This window comes from Cimex lectularius, unplaced genomic scaffold, assembly GCF_000648675.2.
Source record: "Cimex lectularius strain Harlan isolate CLEC.00 unplaced genomic scaffold, Clec_2.1 scaffold129, whole genome shotgun sequence".
Taxonomy (NCBI): domain Eukaryota; kingdom Metazoa; phylum Arthropoda; class Insecta; order Hemiptera; family Cimicidae; genus Cimex; species Cimex lectularius.
The window spans coordinates 1,213,151-1,233,433 of NW_019392715.1; the positions used below are offsets into that span (position 1 = coordinate 1,213,151).

At 36.1% G+C, this 20,283-nt stretch overlaps 5 protein-coding genes across 6 annotated transcripts; 2 read left to right on the forward strand and 3 right to left on the reverse strand.

Moving 5' to 3' along the window:
- Positions 1 to 5: 5 nt before the first annotated feature.
- Positions 6 to 6,958, reverse strand: LOC106665715 (mitochondrial fission regulator 2-like). The gene is made up of 5 exons (XM_014392367.2): positions 6,681 to 6,958; positions 2,855 to 3,057; positions 2,680 to 2,783; positions 2,405 to 2,615; positions 6 to 431 (listed from the first exon to the last, which is right to left on the reverse strand). Exons 1-5 carry the CDS (start codon positions 6,732 to 6,734, stop codon positions 269 to 271), a joined length of 735 nt encoding a protein of 244 aa, XP_014247853.1. The 5' UTR covers positions 6,735 to 6,958; the 3' UTR covers positions 6 to 268.
- Positions 6,959 to 7,165: 207 nt separating this feature from the next.
- Positions 7,166 to 8,926, forward strand: LOC106665637 (SOSS complex subunit B1). The gene is made up of 2 exons (XM_014392206.2): positions 7,166 to 7,452; positions 8,155 to 8,926. Exon 2 carries the CDS (start codon positions 8,160 to 8,162, stop codon positions 8,757 to 8,759), a length of 600 nt encoding a protein of 199 aa, XP_014247692.1. The 5' UTR covers positions 7,166 to 7,452; positions 8,155 to 8,159; the 3' UTR covers positions 8,760 to 8,926.
- A 683-nt stretch (positions 8,927 to 9,609) lies between these two features.
- On the reverse strand, positions 9,610 to 15,667 carry LOC106665639 (prefoldin subunit 6). Its single transcript, XM_014392209.2, has 4 exons — positions 15,439 to 15,667; positions 10,452 to 10,522; positions 10,260 to 10,384; positions 9,610 to 10,188 (listed from the first exon to the last, which is right to left on the reverse strand). Exons 1-4 carry the CDS (start codon positions 15,500 to 15,502, stop codon positions 10,053 to 10,055), a joined length of 396 nt encoding a protein of 131 aa, XP_014247695.1. The 5' UTR covers positions 15,503 to 15,667; the 3' UTR covers positions 9,610 to 10,052.
- Positions 10,542 to 12,868, reverse strand: LOC106665635 (X-ray repair cross-complementing protein 5-like). The gene has a single exon (XM_014392191.2). It carries the CDS (start codon positions 12,667 to 12,669, stop codon positions 10,963 to 10,965), a length of 1,707 nt encoding a protein of 568 aa, XP_014247677.1. The 5' UTR covers positions 12,670 to 12,868; the 3' UTR covers positions 10,542 to 10,962.
- Positions 15,606 to 20,173, forward strand: LOC106665638 (50S ribosomal protein L27). 2 transcript variants are annotated; one of them, XM_014392208.1, is made up of 4 exons: positions 15,606 to 15,685; positions 15,763 to 15,860; positions 19,685 to 19,851; positions 19,917 to 20,173. In XM_014392208.1, the coding sequence occupies exons 2-4, from the start codon at positions 15,773 to 15,775 to the stop codon at positions 20,112 to 20,114; spliced, it is 453 nt and encodes a 150-aa protein (XP_014247694.1). In that variant the 5' UTR covers positions 15,606 to 15,685; positions 15,763 to 15,772; the 3' UTR covers positions 20,115 to 20,173. The 2 variants fall into 2 exon arrangements, with proteins under 2 accessions (XP_014247694.1, XP_014247693.1); XM_014392207.1 differs by having other exon boundaries at positions 15,660 to 15,860.
- The last annotated feature ends 110 nt before the right edge of the window (positions 20,174 to 20,283 follow it).

Consider the following 20,283-nt stretch of genomic DNA (forward strand, 5'->3'; position numbering starts at 1 on the left):
GCATCAGAAACATAAATAGTATTTATTTTTTTGTCATATAAATTTGTACATTTACTAAGTTTAAAATATTTTGTCATTAAACTTTTAAAATCTCACAAAAAATAAACATTTTTACAATGTGAAACAAATTTATGTCTGAATGTATTTTTGTATTTCTTGAAATATAATATTTGTACAATGAATAATTTTGGATAAACTGTACATTTAAAAGTTGAGCAAAACATATATCAACCATTTTATCAAGTCAAAAATAACATTTGAAGTAATTTCAAAATGTCTGGACATCGGATAAGACTGATATAGAGAGGTCGGATAAAGAGTCATCTGAGTATTGGCTAACATTGAACCGTTTCTTTAAAGCCTCCTTCAGCATGTCAGTGGGATCATTTGTAAGTAAGCTCGGTGGCTTCAATGGCCTTCCGCCGGGAGATCTAGAAACAAAATAAAAATAATCACATAAATTATTTGATTACTGATAATTATTGACAAGTGATTGTTCTTATATTTAAAGCCATAACCTGATCTATTGTTTTACCGTTTACCTGAGTGTATCAGTGTAAAAAAAGTATAACTTCAAAAACATTGTTTTAAAAAACTTAAGTTTGTCAATTTATTTGGGCTTTAATGAGTTCACCACATTGGCTATATTGCCATTTCTCTCGGGAAGGCAATAATTTTTTTTCCCTCTTGGGGCATTGATGGCAGTAACGGTTTAGGCATTGACACAGCACTCATCACTGTAAGATAAAGGTCCCAGATATGAATCCAGGAGACCTGTATTTGAACATGGCATATTTAAATGGGCTTTTTTTTTATAATCAATACCCTCATTAGGAAAAGCAAAAGAGGGGGCATCGGTAGCCGCAACAGTTTAGGGCTCATCACTGTAAGGTAAAGGTCCCGGGTTCGAATCCAGCATTTGAACCCAACATACTTACAAATGGGCTTTTTTTCAAAAACACCGGCACCCTGAGGGTTTATATGACCTCTGCTGTTGCGAACCCTCGTAAAAGAAAAAAGAAATCTGGTTGACATGTCTCCAATTTCTGATGTCTCCCGATGCTACATATTTTTGGCCTTGTGTCATTTCATCACTAAATAACTCGAGATTAGATAGGCAGATATTTATTTTATTTAGTACATAATTATAAATTTGAGTGACAGTAGTAGGGGCCACTTTAACTACAACCTGAAAGCCTTTAAATAATTTGAATTGTTGAAAAGAGTTAAAGCGAGGTGTTTGCAAAGTGGGGGGGGGGAAAAAACTCATTTAGCCAGGAGAATTTACAAAATAGATTTTGAGTAAGTAAGCTAATAAATAAAAGATTATGTACCAGAAATTATACGATTATTACAGCAATTAATGGAGTATCACAAATGTCAAAAAAGTCACAGCACTGTCTTGAAGAAAAATGTTCTTTACACGCCGGAGCGCTTAGTAAGGTCATAGGCTCATATTATTCTGCATAGCGCATTCCTGTTGGTAGCACATCTACTGAAGAAGAGTACCGTTCTTGAATACAGAAGCATGGGCTTAATAATGCTGATGTAGATGAGCTTTTCATTAAAAACACTGATCATCGAGTCCCATGATGGTAGAGGAAACAGCATCTAGATAGCAGTTTTTCCACAATCGATTTTATCTGCTACATGCTAGGTGAACGTCATGCTGTTATCCATAGTTAAGCCTAGATATTTTACATGATCTGTCAAGATGAATTAGGATAAGCACCATAAATTTTTTTACACAAATTACGACTCATTTGATACAATGGTTCAGGGGCATGGGTGGCTGCAACCGTTTAGGCGTTGATACGGTGCTCATCACTGTAAGGTAAAGGTCTCCGGGTGTGAATGCAACAGCCTACATTCAAACCAGACGTATTTAAATATTCTTTTTTTAATTTTTTTTTAACACCAGCACCCCGAGGGTTCATATAATCTCCTAGTTGAAATCCTCTCGTTAAGGAAAGGAAAAAAAATAACTTGGTTGACGCATCTCCAATTTATGATGTCCCTCGTTGCAACATATTTTCGACCTTGTGACCATTCTGCACTAAATAACTCATTAGTTATTTATTTGAACGGTTCTCTAACTATTGCAACTACTTTTTCCTGCTTCATGGGAAACATCCCATGGCTCCCGTCTTGATCTGCAACACCCTTCGACATTTTTATTTGTCCAACTGTGTAATTATTGAAGGGGTGTTTCCCTGGTTTGTGAGGAATGTCAATCACTCCCATCTGTCTGTGAGACCCTTCAACTAACCGCTAACAATTGCTAAGTTATGTATTTTTTGGAGGGATTTTAAAAAAATTCTTCCCTCAGTATGTGTAATTGGAAAAGGCATTAAATTGACAGAGAACCCATGCTGAAAGTGTTTTAAAAAGTAAAATAAAATACCTGGCAATCGGTTTTAATTTAGGAAAGCCGTTCTTCATCTCAGTTATAATCGCATCGATGGGCGCTGGTTTCTTTTCAAAACTGTGAGAAGATCGGTTGGCAGATTTTAACACAATCGGGTTTTTATCGTTAAGGAGAAATGTGGGGAGAGGCGGTGGCGGTGGCGGAGGTTGACAAACCGGTTTAGCTTTTTCATTGTTTTTTGATATATCTGGGGGAAAAAAGTATAATATAAAATTTGGTGTTTATTATGGAGATAATAGTCATTTACTTACTCGTTAACTTGTTTTGATTTTCCAAAATTAAAGCAACTTGAGTTTTAAGCAGTTCTAATTCTTCTTCTAATTTTTTAATAGATTTCTGTTCCTCAGGATCTTTTCTATAATCGAAACAAAACAAAATATTTCACTTTTGCATTTATAAATTGGCAATTTTGAAAAAAGTAAATACCTTTGTTGTAAAGTGTTATCCTCAACCTTCACAGGAATGTCATCTTCAGGTAGAGTATTTTGCCTCCATGTAGCAAAATTGAAGCAAACTCTCGGCGCTTTGGGAAGCGGCAAATTTGTACCGATTATCCTGATTAAACTTCTTCTAGATCTGATCTTTCTCTGAGGCCCAAATACTAAATATGGCAGTGTCCTTTGAATATACTGAAATTGACAAAAAAAAGAGCATTGAATTTGAAAGATTTTAAAACCGTTAATATAATAAACTGTTGTTTGAGCTGTGTGATGATTTTTTGCAATACAGTTTAATGCAAATCTGTGATTTGTAACCTGTTGTGTTCTCCCTGTCTAAGAAAACTAGGGATTCTGTCACACGAACTTTTACCTGAGAGTTGGTGGCCGCAATATTGAAGGCTTTAAGGCAGTTAAACTGAAAGGTAAAGGTCTACGATTCGAAAGCAAGGCCATTGCATTGTAGACATAAGATTTACTTGGCTTTTTTCACACACCGGCACCCCAAACGCAATGCACAAATAGTCTATCCATTAAATAATGAAATCTAAGAGTTATTTAGTGTAGAAAAGTTGATGCAGACCCAGATCAACCAGCTGTGAGACACCACAAACTTGGGGTCGCGTCATACAAGTGGGTATGTACATCTTCGCTGGATGTCCATCGGCAAGGGACCAGGAGGGCGCATAATGGAAACTCCCCCAATTCTATTTGACCCAGCAGTTTTTGTTTTTCTTTTCCGGGGTCTGATTGGGAAATCAATATAAAAGGGGATGATTTGGAAAGCAAAGTCAGTCAACTAGAGAACTCAGTTGGTGGATCACAGAGACAGCAAAAGACTGGTTCGAGACACAATGTCGGAAGCAGTGGACAGGAGGATAAACTCAGTCAGCCAGAAGCAGGAGGACTCAATCAGACAGAGTCAGAGACTCATGAGAGCACACAGTCCCCCAAGCATTGGCCATTGTGGTAAGTCAACTGTTGAGGATACAGGGAGTTACAGAAAGTTCCTGGAAGACACTGGATGATGTGGAAGCTGGTATTGGCGAGCAGTGTTTGGGGTAAGTCCTCATGAGTAAGTTCATCCCCGAGTTAGCGTTGTGTCTAACTTGCCTTGATTGTTTGTTACCGTATTAAGATGAGCCAGTTCAACAATAAATGTTTAAAAATCTGGTTTATTGTATTTTTTGAACCCTATCTTATCTTACACAAAAAGTTGTTAGATAAGCGCGTACGCTGACTGTTCATTTATGGCCATTTCCCATAGGCGCCCACTTACAAATTCATTGATTCTTTTTTATCTCTCTATTTTTATTTGCATTTGTTAATTTGTTAAATTAATTTTTTGTTTACAAGAAAAGAATATATTAAGCTGGGTTTCCAATGAACGAAAATCACTCACACGACTGTTTCGCATGTGGATGCTTAGCCGGGATTCTGAAACTTTTGGCATGAAGAAGTTTTGGGGTTAGCCGACCGCTTGTTGGTTTTTTTAGAGCACATCAATGTGAGGACTGCATTCGACTTAGCCAACTGTATCAATGCTATCGATTTTTTTGGATGCTAAACATAAGTCATCACAATAAGAACAAGATAGAGGATGCGTAGTAGGAAATCTGGTGTTTTCTTCATTTGTTTTTATTTTTATTTTTAACATTACGTATTGCCACGATGGAAATGCTGATGCTGCATTAGATGTAGATATGAATGGCATACTTGTCTCGCTCAAACATTATGGCTCACCTTGTTTTACCTCACGGAAATGGTTAACCCAAAACAGCCGTTTAATGAGTGATTCTTGCATTTAGTGATTTTCACGCAATGGCTTCCAATTCCACTACCGGTAATATTTTCTAGAACCAGTAGCCCTAGAATTGGATTTTTTTTAATGAGGGTTCACAACAATAGAAGTCATATCATCCTCAGGGTGATCCCCCCCCAGGACCTTTACCTGACAATGATTTAATTTATTTGTAATCCAACAGAAAAAGTCTATACGAGGAGTAGTCAAAGGAAAAAGAAAGAAGCAGATTATTACAAAAAGGCAATTTAGTATATAACAATAATAACAAAACATGGCTTACAGATTCCTGGCATTGACCTTAACTAAATGCAAGGAATCATGGAATACATCCATTTCATTGAAATTCAGCAATCTCCGTATTCTAGGTAGGGGAGAGTTTAGTCCATATTCTGTCTGCAATGGGACAAAGAACAATTTAGTTTCTTTGTTTAGAGACACACGTGGATATAAATATAAATTTTGGATATCAATTCTGGCATCGTGTCCAATTGGATATAATATTCATATATAATATATCATAATTCTTTGTCCTGTATGGCATAATTGTAGAAGACAACACTACTTACAAGACTATGAATTAACAACCTTGCGCCTATTTACATTTAGTTCCATGCCGTTGCATGAACACCACTCAACAAGATTATTTAGAGATTTTTGCAGTAGCTCAGCCCCATAAATGGAAGTAACAGCGGTATACATCTTCAAGTCATCAGCAAAGGAGGAGAAATTAACTAAGTAAAAATAAGGAGAAATATTGTTAATAAATAAAGTTTAAACTCATAAAACAAAATTATGTGACAATCACTCGTTGACATCTTAGTAAAGACTGAATTATTCCTAAATAACAAAATGGTACTGAGGTAAACAAACATTTTTGTTTGGAAGAGGATTATAAAGTTTAACATTATATCCCACCAAACGTTAACAGTTTATTACAGAGAGGGGTAATTGAACGAAAACTTTCATTATTTTCCAGACAACCAATTTGCAACACCATCCTCGAAAGGAAAGAGGGTTCTGGGCGAAAATCATAGTTTGTTGAGGAAGCTCTGTGAAACTGTTGGGCAGACCCAACAAAAAGTTCTTGAGAATCGGCAAGAGAGCTTAGAGTTATGGTGGACATGGAAAACACGGAGACCATAAACCGTAGACTGTAACTTGGGGAAAATTAATCTCTCCTCATGAGGACCATTGAGCAGGCACGACGCCGAGTAGAAATTTGTCAACAGCGATGAAAAGTGGATATATTGGGGAAACTCCAAGACCAAGAAACAACGGCTAGATTGCAATCAGCCAAACAAGGGAAATTTGACAAAAAGACAATCCTCTTTGTATTTTGGAATGACGAAAGCATAATTTATTATGCATTCATTCTAGAAGGTCGAACCATTGATTCAGAACGGAAGTCGGGTTTCATTTTAACAAGATGATGATCGACCAGACACTTTTCGTAACACGAAACAAAAAATTACAGAAGCGGATGGAATTGAGTGTCTCCCTAACCTTCAGACTACTATCTGTTCTGGCCCATGGCTCATTATCTTCAAGGGAAAACTTTTAATTCTCTAGATGAGGTTCAAAATGGACAAAACACCAAGAGTGGTACTGCGAAGGAATCCAAATTGCAACATCTGGTCTCGAGATGGCAACAAACCAAAGAACACAACTGTTTATTCTTTGAATATTTAAAAATGTCAAAATAAAATTATTTTTAAATTAGTAAGAAAAACGGTCATACTTTGTAACTCGCACTATTATTAAATTAGTACTAAATATACCCCTTAAAAACTATGCTGATTGATGTTAAATGATGACCTTAACCGTTGCGGCCACCATCGCCCTTCGGAGCTTATAAAATTTTTAAAAACCCCCAGCCGGATAAAATAAGTTAACAAATTTATTTTAAATTGTATTTTTGGTTTAATTAATAAGGTTTTAATAGTAAGTTTAAATTAACCCTTGAAAAAAATCGTTTTGTCCGGCGATTTCAAACTTGGGCTAATGGACTCACCTCGAGCAAAATATCGAAGATTATGTTTACCGCCTTGAGGAGAAAAGTCGGCATCGCGGATCCTGTTAAGAAATAAATCGATCGAAGAAATCCAACGTCAAGACAGAAATGGAGAGTTTAATTTTCAAGATCATCGCTGATCACGGTGACATCCCCATTCGAAAAAAAGCACCCCGAAAAGATTGAAACATTCATGTACGACCAATCAAAAAACCTAAACGGTCGCTCGTACTAAAAATCGTACATTTCCAGACAGAACTAAAACCCCGAACTAAAAAACCAAGACCTCCTTAAAACTCGCAGAACTAGAAATAAATTATTTTAAAATTTTATTCGATTTAAACTTGGGTTTTTGTATAATTATAATTAATCAGGCATTTTTTCGAAGTTTATATTTTTTTAAATATATTATTTTTTCGAATTTTCGTTTTTAATTATTTTCATCCTGAAACGAAGCCGGCTGTTATAACATTTCAGTAGGTAACGTACTGCGATTACTCAACAAACAAGTCAGAGGGGAGGCACCGACCTGAAAGTTCAAACTGCATTTAGTCAATCTCGTCATTTTACCTATTTTTACCTATTTCTATATCGTAGTCAATGTCAATACCCCGACTGGGAGTCTACGGTCGAAAATTCCTGGAAAAATAAAGGAATATTTATAAAGCCGTTTCTTTTAGATGTGAAGCGTTGACGAAAGGTTGAAAATCCGAAGAGAAAAGATGGATTTGAACATGTTGTAATTCACGTTTGTATCATTTCTAGTTTGAAGGTAATGAAATTATTTTATTAACCGTCGGAGAAAGGTCGGTTTTGTACTATTTAATACTTTCGAGTAATTTTCATTAATCAATCGTTTTTTTCCTTGCCAGAAATGCAATATGCGTGCTTCATTTCTGAGAAGAATTGATCGAAAAAACTTAATTCATTAAATATTTTTTATTTACACGTCTCTACCATAAATAGTGCTATACTATTCCCAGTCGTACAATATCAAGACAGGACTGGACGTATCTGGCAATATTGTGTTGTCAAGTACAAGTTTTCTCACAGGACTGAATTTTAAATAAACAAAACATATCCCAAAAAATAAATAAATAGACGAAAATAGACCTCATGCTGCTCACATGATGCATGCAGAATGGTCACTAACTGATCTCATGATGAAACATCATAGGGTCACTTAATGGGTACATCTTTATGTGTGGGTTTGTTGGATTACTGCAAGCGAAGTTGGCAAACTGCAGAACTACATGCACGTGAAGATGGACCACATAAGTGACCCAATGCCAGTTCAGCATGAGTTCACCAACTTGCAGACCTACACCCATCATCAAAACTAACTGATCTGTTCAATAGAAAAACGACATTGGCATGTTTTGACAATATTTCATATCTGCAAATAAATTGCACTTTTCATTAGCTGTAACTTTTTTATAAATATGATAATAATCTTAATTTTTTTCTATTTCAGGAAAGATGGATATTTTAATAAAGGATTTACGGCCTGGGATGAAGAACATGAATTTGACAGTGATAGTTTTAGATGTTGGTAATCCGATTCCTGTAAAAGAGAGAGAAGTTAGGACACTGAAAGTAGCCGATACGAGTGCGTGTATTAATTTGTGTTTGTGGGACGATCCTGGAAGATACCTTTACCCGGGTGATATCGTGCGATTAACTAAAGCTCATGTGAATATGTTTCGAAGCTGCCTTACACTCTATTCCGGAAAAGCGGGCGATATAGACAAGCTAGGTGAATTTTGTATGGTGTTCAACGAGCAGTTGAATATGTCCGAGCCGAATATGAACTTTGACGTTCCGCAGGGTATGGGACAGGGTATGAACAATGGCGGACCCGCGGGGCTCAGCCTGTTGGCGAACAACAACGGCGGCAAAGGAGGGGCGGGTATGCCTCCGGCCGGGCTGATGGGCGCAAAACCACAGGGAAGTAAACTGCCGCCTCAAAGGTCGACTCAAGACCCGCAACCTCTACAAGGGAAAAACCAGCCCAAAGTGAACAATAAAAACTCAAGAGGGCCGATGAAAGGCAATATTGTTAGAACGGAACGTAGGTGACCTCTGTACGAATTAAACTATTAAGTATTCACAGTAAAGTAAAACACCTGAAATCATGTGATTCATCAAAATGACTCGAGTGATAAACTATGTATCTTACATTGAAATACGTGTACCATTTGCAATTACCATGTTTTATCATACTATTAAACTGAATAATTATTTAATTGTACATTTTTATTTTATTTTAAGTTTTTAAATGTAATCAATCATTTTACATAAATAAATTAAGTTCTTTATTTGAAGGAAAATACAGATAGTACAACCCTCGATCTTTACTTGTTCAATACACCTTAAGTAACAATTAAAATTAATTTTTATTATTATGTTCTATAATTATTTGTGTGTACTTGTATGATAAGTTGATAACCAACAATGTTTCTTAAAAAAATTTCTAAATGGTGGTTCCAACAGCAAAGGCCATATAAACCCACAGGGTGTCAGTCCCCCCCCCCATTTGTATGTAAGTCAGGTCCAAAGGCATGACCACTGGATTTGACCCCAGGACCTTATAGTGATGAGCACAGTGTCAACGCCTAAACCATTGTGGCCACGGACCCCTTGTGTTTACTGTTTGAGGTCAGCGAGAAAATGAAAAAGTCACTGCAGCTTCTTCGCTTTTCATCCTGATCTGCCTATTCTTGTAGCATACAAAATCAGCAAGGATAGGTTGCATGCTGAACCAGTATAAGGTCGCCTTTTGGGTCTTTCATCATTCGCTGATGAAGACATAAGCAACCCTAGCTGTTTCAGCTTCAGTTCACTGATTCGTAGGCTTACTTTACTTGATTATTTATTATCAACTAGAGATAAGTCGACCAGGATGATTGAAAATTTGTTTATCATAAAATACTATTTTCAAAAACCAAATATTTATTTAAATTCTTTTGTACAAAGGGTAGTTTCAAAGGCAGCATTTCAAATTGTGTTAATATTTACGATATTACTTAACTATTAACAATTGCAAGCTTACTAGAAAATTAACAATGATTCTAAAAAATAATAATGTATATATATTTGACACTATATCAATAATAAAAGTGTTAGTTTTGCTTCTTTTTTTTTTAGTAAAATATATTTTTATTTAAATGCCATACTTAAAACCTATTGTATTTAATATTAAGTTACTACATAAATTATATATGCAGTAAACTAACATTACTTTTTTGAAATGATGAATCATTACTCAGGGATTTCCAGATTTATTTATGAAAAACTATTATTTAACATTATTTATTTTCTTGAATTAATATAAATAATTGTTAATTTACATTATACGTATAAAAAAATTAATTAAGCACTTGTCTTAGCAGCAGCTTTTGCTAATCCCTGCTGAAACTGGTGGCTTTGAGCTTGAAGCTTTCCCAGCCTCTCTTTGTGAAAATTCATTTTCTTTTCCAGGGAAGTCAGTAGGTCGTCAATCCTTTTACTAACAACAAAATAATGAATGAACAATATTCTGCAAATATGTATAACGTCAATGTGTCAGTAAATACTTACATCTCGACAGTAATGAAGCCCAATCTTTTGTTCACGTTTGACTTGGCCTCATTTACCTCTTGTTTCATTAAGACGGGTCCGATCAATTTATAAACTTCACCGTCCTCTTTCAAAAGATCGAGTTCCTGGACATTTTCATTTTACATTGAGGTAAAATAAATTACAACCAAAATATATTTCAAAGTGATTTACCAGTTTCACACCAGTTGTCTCATGCAGTTGACTCTCCAAGAGCTGTTTTTGAGTCATTGTAGTGTGGTACTCTAGTTAAATAAAAAAATAAAATGATTAATTAATTATAAAATAACAGGAAAGCCACCTTGTTTATAGGACTTCGCAATTTCTGTTTTTGTAGCGTGGGCATACATTCTCTTCGCCACATTTTGAAATAATTAATCCACACATTTTAAAAAAATAAATTAATAAAATAAAAATTAATCACCAATAATTGTGATTTCAAATGATATACAAATAATGATAGCACACATGAAAATTACTTATAATTTTAAAAAAAATTGAATAGACCACGTTTTAAATAATTTTGTAAATGTTTAAATTACTGCAGCCTTGAAAAAAGGGTATTCCACAGGACAAACAAATAATAATGAAACAACTTTATTGTGCAAGAAAAATATGTATTGCTTATAAAAAGCCAACAACAAAAAACATTAAAAACTGATATTATAATAATAATAATGGACAATTAAAAATTTTCAAGTAGTTGGTCTGTATCCAATTGTGGTTGAGTGTCTATCTTGAAATCAAATAGTTCATCATCAGAATGATCACCCAAATTTTCAACTATTTTATTTATTTCCATGATTTCTTTAACTTCGTCTTCAGTAGGTTCTTTTTTGTTTTTATCTGATATATGTTCTTCATCCTCTTGTACATATTTGCTTTCTCGCAACCGATTTTTCCCTGTTTCTGTATACTTTATGAAAAATTCTCTGTTTAAACTGGACAGATAAGGCTTGGCCGCATTCTTCAATTCGGGATAAGGATTGTATAAATCCCTAATGTGATCGGGGAGTTCATCCTCCGTTTTATCTCCCTTAGCCCTAGTGTACAATATATGGCAACGATGCTGAAACGAAGGGTCTCTTCTCAGTAGATTTTTACCTCCGTCTTCCAACAGTTGTGAATCTATATAATCGTCCAAGAGGCTGGTCAGCCGTTCGTCTTTTTCTTGCGGGAGGGGCCTGTAAAGGACAGATCTTACACTGTCTGCAAAAGGGAGTTTAACAAAGTAAAGAGCTTTCCCCAGTTCGTCTGAAACCGGGAGTAGGAGGCCGAGATGAATTTTACCATTGTTTGATAAAATTCTCCTGGCCAATCCGTACTTGTTTTCAACCTGGAGAGCGGATATCAACGCAGAGACTAAAGCGTGCGACCTGGCTGTCCCGTCCGGAACAGCGACATAGACATCTTGCCCTGTCAACATGGCACGATTGATCCTTTCTTTTTTCACAGATCCTAAGTATGAGAAGACCGGTGAGCCGGTTTTTCTCTTCAGAGCATCCTGATCGGCATAGCTTAGGTATACTTTAGTCCCTCCGAATTTTACATATTGGACCACATCAGCCTCATGTTTAACAGCTTTATGAGTGGATTCGGTTTCATTTATATTAGCCGAGCCGGGTTCGTTAATCAAAGGCTTCCTCCACATGATGCGAGTCTCTTCTGTCGTCAACTTCATCCACTTCATAGATATTTTAATTTTCACGCCTATGTCTAAAGTTATTTTGTTTAATCGCTTCATTTTTCTCTTTTTCTCGTAGAATTTGAATTCTTCTTCTGCGTCGTTGAAATTGAGCCAGACGCCTGTTTCGAGTCTGCTCGCGAATTTGAACATCAAAGCTTTATTACCACTTAAAGCGTCAACGTCGGCGTTTTCTTCTTTCACATCGACCCCAATGAAAACGACGTTGATTTTCTCAGCAGCGACGACGTCGACTAAAGAGTCCAGTTTGCCCATAGAGTAAAGTTCTGACAATTGGAAATTTGAGAAAACGACGAGTTGTTTATCACGGAATCTCTTTCCTCTCGTCTCTTCTTTGAGGAAATTCAAGCCGACGACGAATCCCTCGACCCAGTTGCTCTCTTTCACCGACGACATCTCCATGTTTTCCACCTCCTTCAAAAAATCCCAGCTCGGTATGCGCAGCGGGGTCCGTTCCGATATGTTCTTGTAGTCGTTCCCACCTTTGAACAGCCTCGAATCCGAAGTCTCCGACCCGATGGCGATCAAACCGATTTCGTCGGTTTCGTTCGAGAAGAGCTTCCTCAGGACGATTCGCTCCAAGCAGGATTTGGCCCTGTCGAAATAGGTCCTCCCATTATCCGTCAACCCGCTCGTAGAAGAGCTCACATCGAAAACGACTGCCGTAGCTACTTTGTTCGAACCCATCCTTAAAACGGATATAAAATTTCAACTGGAAACGTAAACATGAAGAATTTCTCCAAGTACGGAACCAGATCTGAAACCTCGCGGTTCTTTCTCGTCTTCGCCGCTAGTGCAGTAGACGGTGCCTGCGCCCTATGCCCTGCAGAACACCACAGTGTACAAAGGTACCAACTACTAAAAACGCCTTGCCGCCCATTGTTCAGTTCGACCAGACCAATTTTTAAATAATAATAATAATAATAGGGTGAGTCATAAAAAATTACTTTTTTCTTGCTAATTTAAAAATAAATTTTGACATATTATATATATTTTTTTAAATAAATAGGGATATTTTTAATTTATTTTTATTTATTAACTTTAATTAAGTTAACTAATATATTCTTGTTGGTTGGATAAAACAGAAAAGAAAATACACACCAAAAACAAACAAATGTTAATCCTTATTTTTAATAACGGATTTAAATAAGAATGGAAAACATGAGGAGTACTCATTTAGTAAACAAAGTCCTTTTCTTGTATTTTTTCCATTTTAATCCAATTGTATTCTCTTTAATCGTGGAAAGATATCACCTCGAAGAAGTTCACAAATATTATTGTGAGAAGGAGTCATCTAGGTCACAAGCAAATGGATATCGCAGAGGCAGTTGGCGTTTCTCAAAGCCTGGTCTCCAGGCTTTAGCCCAATTCCGAGAGGTAGTGGATCTCAGTGTATTACGACGCCAAGGAGGACAGAAATATTGTCCCTGCTGCAAGACGGAACCCTTTCCATAGTTCTAGACAGATCCTAAATGAAGTACAAGTTTGTTTGCAAGGACTTAGTCAACACAAATGATTTTTAATCATTTATGGGAAGTTGGCCTCACATTGTATGCTCTTTGAGAAGACCTGCAGCAACAGCCCGCCACCAGCAACTCAAGAGAACACCAATTGTTATGATTACTGATGAGTCGGGGTTTCTGTCTGTGTAGTGATAGCAGGTGTCGAAGAGTCTACCGAGAACAGGGGTTGCACACAATGCGCCAGTTCGTGCTCCCTTCAGTGCAATTTGGAGGAGGCGGTGTAAAAGTCTGGGCTAGGATTAAATTGGTGGATGAACTGGACAATATTGTTGAAGGCAGTTTCACCACCCAATTCAATCCGATTCTGTAATTTTTTGTTTCGCATATAAGAAGTGTATGGGCAAATCAAATTTTAGGTTTTTACATAGAACTACAAAAAAATGTAAAGATGCAGAAACAATGATTATACTAATCCGTATAAGTTTAGCAGTCATAATTTACCATATTAATTATTTAAATTAATTATTCTTTTTATCTAAGGTCTTGGTTGAGATGAAAAAGTTAGTGTCACGAACAGGATTGAAACTCATGACCTGGATATTAATTAATCCTGGCTAATGCTGCGTCAAATTCTCGTATGTGTGGACACTTTGAGTTCGGCTATTTAATATTTGTGACCTTCGGCTCAATACACTGCTGCTTTAACCACTTGAACTATTGTGACTTCGAATCCCATCGGGATACTTTTTCATCTCAACCAAAACCTTAGATACAAAGAATAATTAATTTAAATAATTAATAATAATAATCATTATCAATTATGCCCGCTAAACTTATATGGATGAATATAATGATTACAGAAGGGATCACTTTTCTAACCTCGTAGCCACTTCATAAGTCGCTGAGAATCGAATTATGATTGCATGACATTTGAAATTGGCAAAAAGAAGGAAAATTCGAAAGGTAAGTTGAGATGAGGAGTCGGTGTCCATGTGGATGGCTATGTGGCTATGGAGTCACGATAGCTGAAGTGGTTAGAGCAGCGGGGTATTAAGCTGAAGGTCATGTGCGGTCATCCCACTAGTTACACTAACTTTTTATCTCAAATAAGTCCTATTGTAGAACTAGAGCATTAAGTGATTTATAATTTTATGTAAAGTGTGGTTGAGATGAAAATATTAGTGTCACGAGTGGGACCCAAACCTACAATCTTCGGCTTAATACACCGCTACTCTAGCCACTGAGCTACTTGGAGTTGGTGTCCATAAGGATCAATGTTACAATGTCAATAGCTTAAGTGGCACTTGTAACACTAATCTTTTCATCTCAACCACACTGTACATAAGATTACAAATAAAAAGAATAATTAACTGAAATGATTATAATGTTTTGTTGCATACACTGACTAATTTTGATGAGATTTTTTTTTACATGACAAAGCTTTAAGGCTTGGCTATCCAATCATATGAGAATTTTTTGTCAGTATAACCTCTTTTAAGATTTTCTAAGGCACAAGCATACATATTTCAGCTTGAAAGACCGATGTACTTCCCTCATGAGTTTGAGCACAAAAAACACTCAATCCGGTTCCTTAGTTTGCTTCAGAGCCATCTTTATCATTATATTTGATGTTGCCCTGAATTCTTCTTCTCCTTTGTTGAGACTTTAAAGTGTTGTTGTCATGAAGTCAGTCACCATTTCTAAGAATGGATGTCTCATTTTATTCGATCGGGTTGTGTTCATGAAATGTTTAGTTCCTATCCACTTTGATTGTTTCTGAAACTAAATGAGCTTTTCTCTTATCTCCTTGAAGATAGGTTGACTTGTGGGCATATGTGGGTGAAGGGTTATTTCTTACTACATTACTTATTATTAATATACGTTTTTATTAATAGTTAAAACCCATAATGTTTATTAAAGATTTAAATCTATTTGCGGAAATTTTTCGACGAAATGTGTGAAATTACTTATTTGCCAAGGAAATCACACTTACCTTTTTCCACGCTTTTGTATTTGTCTAACTCAGCTTGCATCTTGGACTGGAGCTCTTCGTCCATCTTTGAGTCAATATTCTTTCGACAAGTAAAAACTTAAAATGATTTTATTTCTTTTTTGAAAACGCGTAGAGTAATTTAAGTAAAGGTGCTTTTTTGCGTTCAGTTCCAACTACGGTTTCACTCTGGGACAAGCACGCAGAAAACCGTGTTGTTACCTACCGAGTGCCGACCCTGCAGTCCTAGGTCGTACTGCTTGATAGGATATCAGTGTAATATAATTTTAAAAAAATCTCTGATTTCATTTTCATATTTATTTTAAGATAGTCAAAAATGAGTTGGATTAATTTGCTATCGCCGTCGCAATTGTTTTCCTCATCAAAAAGCATATTCAACCAGTTCAATGCTATAGCAGCGAACGGTAAGTAATATTTAATTTATAAAACTTTATTTCGATTGAATTTGCTTGACCAGTTTTAAAAATGTGGATGATTGATTGAAATACTTTTTATTTTAAAAAATAGCACACATACAAATCACATTTTGAATGGTACACAAAGTATAATGTCATGGCTTCCGCCTTCCAGTTTGCCATTAAAAAAAGAAATATTCACTAACACAAAATATTAATAGTAACTATGAAGTACAATAGTAAGGAAAAAAAAGAGGAAGAATTGAAGTTCTAAAAGAAGAAGCTGCACAATTTCATGCCAAGCTAGTTGTTGGACTATCATCAGAGCTGTACAGACTTTAAATTTAACAGTTTTAAATGGAAAGTGTAATATTTTCCCAGAATTCCGTCACACAGTGAGTGTTCTGTTCTGACTTTTGGCCTCTTTCTTGTTTTTGGCATCTATAATATCCCCATTTTGCACATAAATAATATAAGTTCTGTTTCTCCTAAGATTCAAGAAGTAAAGAGTAAAGACCATGGTGATGCACTTTTCCCCACTGGACAAATTCCCCTCTGAGAATCCTACCCTGGTACAGTAACAGGCAAAAATTCCATTCAATCTTGATAAAAGAAAATTCTGCCCTTAATTTGTCTCATTGTTTTTACCAATAAATATTTGTTTATGCTATTTTTTAAATTGGGAATATCAATTAGAGGTAGACAGTTAATCCTTAATTCAAAGCAAGTGTACAAGTGTAATTTTCAGTGTTTACTTTTATGGAATTTAAAATGTTTATTTAGTCTCATTTGAATTCTGAAGTAGTAAATTGTTTAGTTTTCATCTTTGTGTTCTTAATTTCAATTTTTAAACTTAAAAATGCCACTTAATGCTGAGGATGTTGTGTGTGGTGTGGCACTTATTGATGATGGATGTTCCATCAGGTATGCGGCCATTGCCATCGGAGTTCCCTACACGTTTTCGAGAAACTCGGTCCTACCATAGAAGGCGCAGTACTGTATGCCCGAGAGTAACAGAACCACAGGATGGCCGTTTTTTGACTGAGAATTTTGCGAAACCTGTACCTTACCAGTTCAAGCGATTCATCAGCTCCAGGAAGTTCGAGGGGTCCAAATTTCTGAACAGACTGCTCAAAGAAGTTTAAATCAGTATGTACTGATGGATTTTTGCCCCGTAAGAGAACCAGAATTGACCAGAACACATAGAATTACATGGCTAACATTTGCTCGAGAACACAGCCATTGGTCTTTGGAGATTGGTCTGCTGTAGTTTTTACAGATGAGTGTAGATTTGCTCTAAGATCTCCAGGTGGACATGATAGAGTGTGAAGACAAAATGAAAGGTACGGAGCCTGTAATTTTTCAGCTTAGATCAGTGATGGTGTGGCTTGAATTTCAAAGGAGTTGCACAGAGTTGGTTGTTGTACATGGAGGGTCTTTGACATCCACTCGCTATGTGGATGAAATTTGGAACATTGTGATGAAATCAGCGACAATCCTATTCTAGTCCCAAATTTTGTCCTTTTTTTTCATTTTCCTTAGCAATTTACTTTTTTAGACAGACTCAATTATTAAAGTTAACAAATGTGAAACTTTGATTAATATATAAAAATATATACAAATCAAGTTATATTACAAGGGTGGAATTTTTGCCTGCCAGTATATATAAATGAAGGGTTGTAATGAGCAGTCGAGTCTATTTTCCGTAAGCCTATTTGCTAAGGCAGCGCTTTTCAAACTTTTTAACGAGCAGACCCTTTCACAGAACAAAGTCCGGGCGGACCCCTCAGATTCAAGCATTTAAAATTAAACACTTATAGTATATGAAGTAAATTAAAATTTTATAAATTAGTATTAGCTAGCCCATCCCTAATTAGGTGATGAAGAGGGATGTCACTATGAAAACAAGCATTAGATTGATATCACTTTATTCATAAAATCTGGAACACAAAAATTAAATCGGACAGAACCAATAGCTATGTAAAACTCAAGCCAAATTCAAAAGTAATAATTTGAACATTAATTATTAATGAATTAATAGGAAGGTTGTTTTAGCTTCCATAATTTGGATATGTTAGGCTTAATTGTTGATAGCTGGACACCGATGTCAAGCTCAAAATCTAGACAGTGTTCGGTGTTTAGTTTTGGTGGCTGTGTAGACGGAAAATCCAGTTTCGCATAAGGCCTAGTACGCACTGGGATTCTTTGAGTCCACTCTGTATCTCCGGGCTGCACTGACTCATTGTGGCAATGAAGCTGGTGTGTTGCGGGCTAGCATTTTTGGACTTTTGAATCCCATCCGATTTGGGATTCTTTGACTCAATGTTGAACATTTGCCAGTGCAGACGTGAATCGGAACAAACGCACTTGCTTCATTTGTTTAGTTGATAGTCTAATGAGTGTTTTCTTGAAAACTTTGATAGTGTCTTGTATAAAGGTGTGTTGTGGAGTACCGAGATGACATTACAGTTTATCGAAGACATGCATTCCCATCGGTGTTTGTGGGATGTATCATTCACAGAATACAGAAATCGGGAATTGAAAAAGCCCCAAAAAGGAAAGTTTAGCCCAAAAATTCAGTGTTTCTGTCGCCGAAATTGAAAAAAAAAAAAAAAATACACACTTTAAAAGGACAGTTCCGTTTGTTTTGAAATCCTGAAGGTGTCTCCTCTCGCTAGGAACCGGAGAGTGACAGCTAATCTGTTGGCCGGAAAGATAGATTCCCAAAAGTTGGTATCTTTCTTGGAAATTTGACCGCCAACTTTCATTAAAATGATTTCAAAATCGGTCGGGGACATCTTCAAAAAATTCTGAACCCTGCACCATCATTTAATCAAAAGTCTCTCTCTGTCCAAAAGATTTTTCCCGTGCTGTTTCCCGCCGTAAAATATTTGTCGAATCCACCATCTTTTTGGGCGTTTTTTAATGCACTTCCGATTGGATGCACTAATGCAAAAAATAGTAAGGGAAATTCCCGAGAGAGCTAGTTCCTCCGTCATTTTCGCAAGTACTGATGAATGTGAACTGAATCTTGGTCTGGACACGCAGTCAGGGCTGCATCGCAACAATGAATCTACACACCCCCGACTCTGACCCGCAACATGAATCGATTCAAAGAATCTTAGTGCATACTAGGCTTAAGTAAGATGTGGCCAATGGAAGAACACATTTTGCTTTTACAGCAAGCAGTTGAAATTTTGTGTTTTCTAGACAGAGCCAAAAATGGGGCTTTTATCTGACTCAAAAATAAATGGTGGGGTCTTTTGAGATTGGGAACAAATCAGTTGACAAAAGGAATGTTGAGGTCGTTGATAGGGAAATTAGTGATGATGCATTGATAATTTGTCTGATAACTTTTTAATGGGAGGATTGGAAGCACTGGATTTGGATGTCAGAACCCCACAGTTCCACTCTGTATGTCCAAAGTGGTGGCAATAGTCTAGTAGTTTGATGATCAAAATGTATTTGTCCTATAAGTAGTCTTCATAATTATCCAAGACTTCTAACTTGTTTACTCTTAAATTTTGTGTGGGGATTACACGTCACTCTGCTGCCCTGCTGTGGTCCTAAGTAGTTGACTTGAAGTCAGTACCTGGTTTTTTTTTTTTTTTTTTTTTTTTTTTTTTTTTTAATGTGAAGTACACCTAGTACATTTTTCTTTATTCAGTCTTGTCTTCCACATTTCTAACCATTCTTCGATAAGCTCAAGGTATCCTTTGATGTTGGAGTAGATTAAATAAAAAAAGGTCTAAATTTAAATATATTGTTTAATACTGAGTGTATGCATTCTGTACCAATACAAAAATAAAAACCAAACATTCAACCAATTGCAGTGATTTCGACTCGTCTGGCTTCCAAAAAAGCTGGTGGAAGCTCAAAAAACAAGAAGGGCAAGCCGAGACCGAAACATAGAAGAATTCGTTATCAAGATGGAAGATATGTGCAGAAAGGAACAATGCTAGTAACACAAAATACACTTAGATTTCACCCTGGCTTAAATGTATTTATCTAGCCTTTTTAAATTTTGCTTTATCCTCAGATTTTTAACTCTAAATTTATTTCCAGGTTGGCATCGGCAAAAATTTGACTTTGTTCGCTATGGAGGCAGGGAAAGTCTTAGTAACATGCGAAAAAACCAACCTCGACGTTGAACATAGCGTTGTCAAAAGAATGTATGACGGAAGAACGTTGGAAAATTTATATAAAAAGCACTTTCATGTGATACCCGCCGAACAACATTTCAGATTCAAAAGGATTGGCTAAGGTTAATTTAAAATATTAATTTTACATTTAGTATATGGAATAAACACTATTATTATTTATGTTCTATTTCTTTTCTTTTCCTTAAAGCAGTGATTCCTAAACAGGGACACCGCAAAATTTTTCTAGTTTTTCAATTTCAAATTGAAAAGTCAGCAGTTTTGATTATTTA

Coding starts and splice junctions, on each gene's coding strand:
- LOC106665715 (XM_014392367.2), bottom strand. CDS start 6,734: ATGCCGACTTTTCTCCTCAAGGCGGTAAACATAATCTTCGATATTTTG. Junction 3,058..6,680: donor TCTTCGATATTTTGCTCGAG/GTGAGTCCATTA, acceptor TGTCAATTTCAG/TATATTCAAAGGACACTGCC. Junction 2,616..2,679: donor AAATCAAAACAAGTTAACGA/GTAAGTAAATGA, acceptor TTTTTCCCCCAG/ATATATCAAAAAACAATGAA.
- LOC106665637 (XM_014392206.2), top strand. CDS start 8,160: ATGGATATTTTAATAAAGGATTTACGGCCTGGGATGAAGAACATGAAT.
- LOC106665635 (XM_014392191.2), bottom strand. CDS start 12,669: ATGGGTTCGAACAAAGTAGCTACGGCAGTCGTTTTCGATGTGAGCTCT.
- LOC106665639 (XM_014392209.2), bottom strand. CDS start 15,502: ATGGACGAAGAGCTCCAGTCCAAGATGCAAGCTGAGTTAGACAAATAC. Junction 10,523..15,438: donor ATACAAAAGCGTGGAAAAAG/GTAAGTGTGATT, acceptor TTATTTAACTAG/AGTACCACACTACAATGACT. Junction 10,385..10,451: donor AGACAACTGGTGTGAAACTG/GTAAATCACTTT, acceptor GAAAATGTCCAG/GAACTCGATCTTTTGAAAGA.
- LOC106665638 (XM_014392208.1), top strand. CDS start 15,773: ATGAGTTGGATTAATTTGCTATCGCCGTCGCAATTGTTTTCCTCATCA. Junction 15,861..19,684: donor CAATGCTATAGCAGCGAACG/GTAAGTAATATT, acceptor AACCAATTGCAG/TGATTTCGACTCGTCTGGCT. Junction 19,852..19,916: donor GATTTCACCCTGGCTTAAAT/GTATTTATCTAG, acceptor ATTTATTTCCAG/GTTGGCATCGGCAAAAATTT.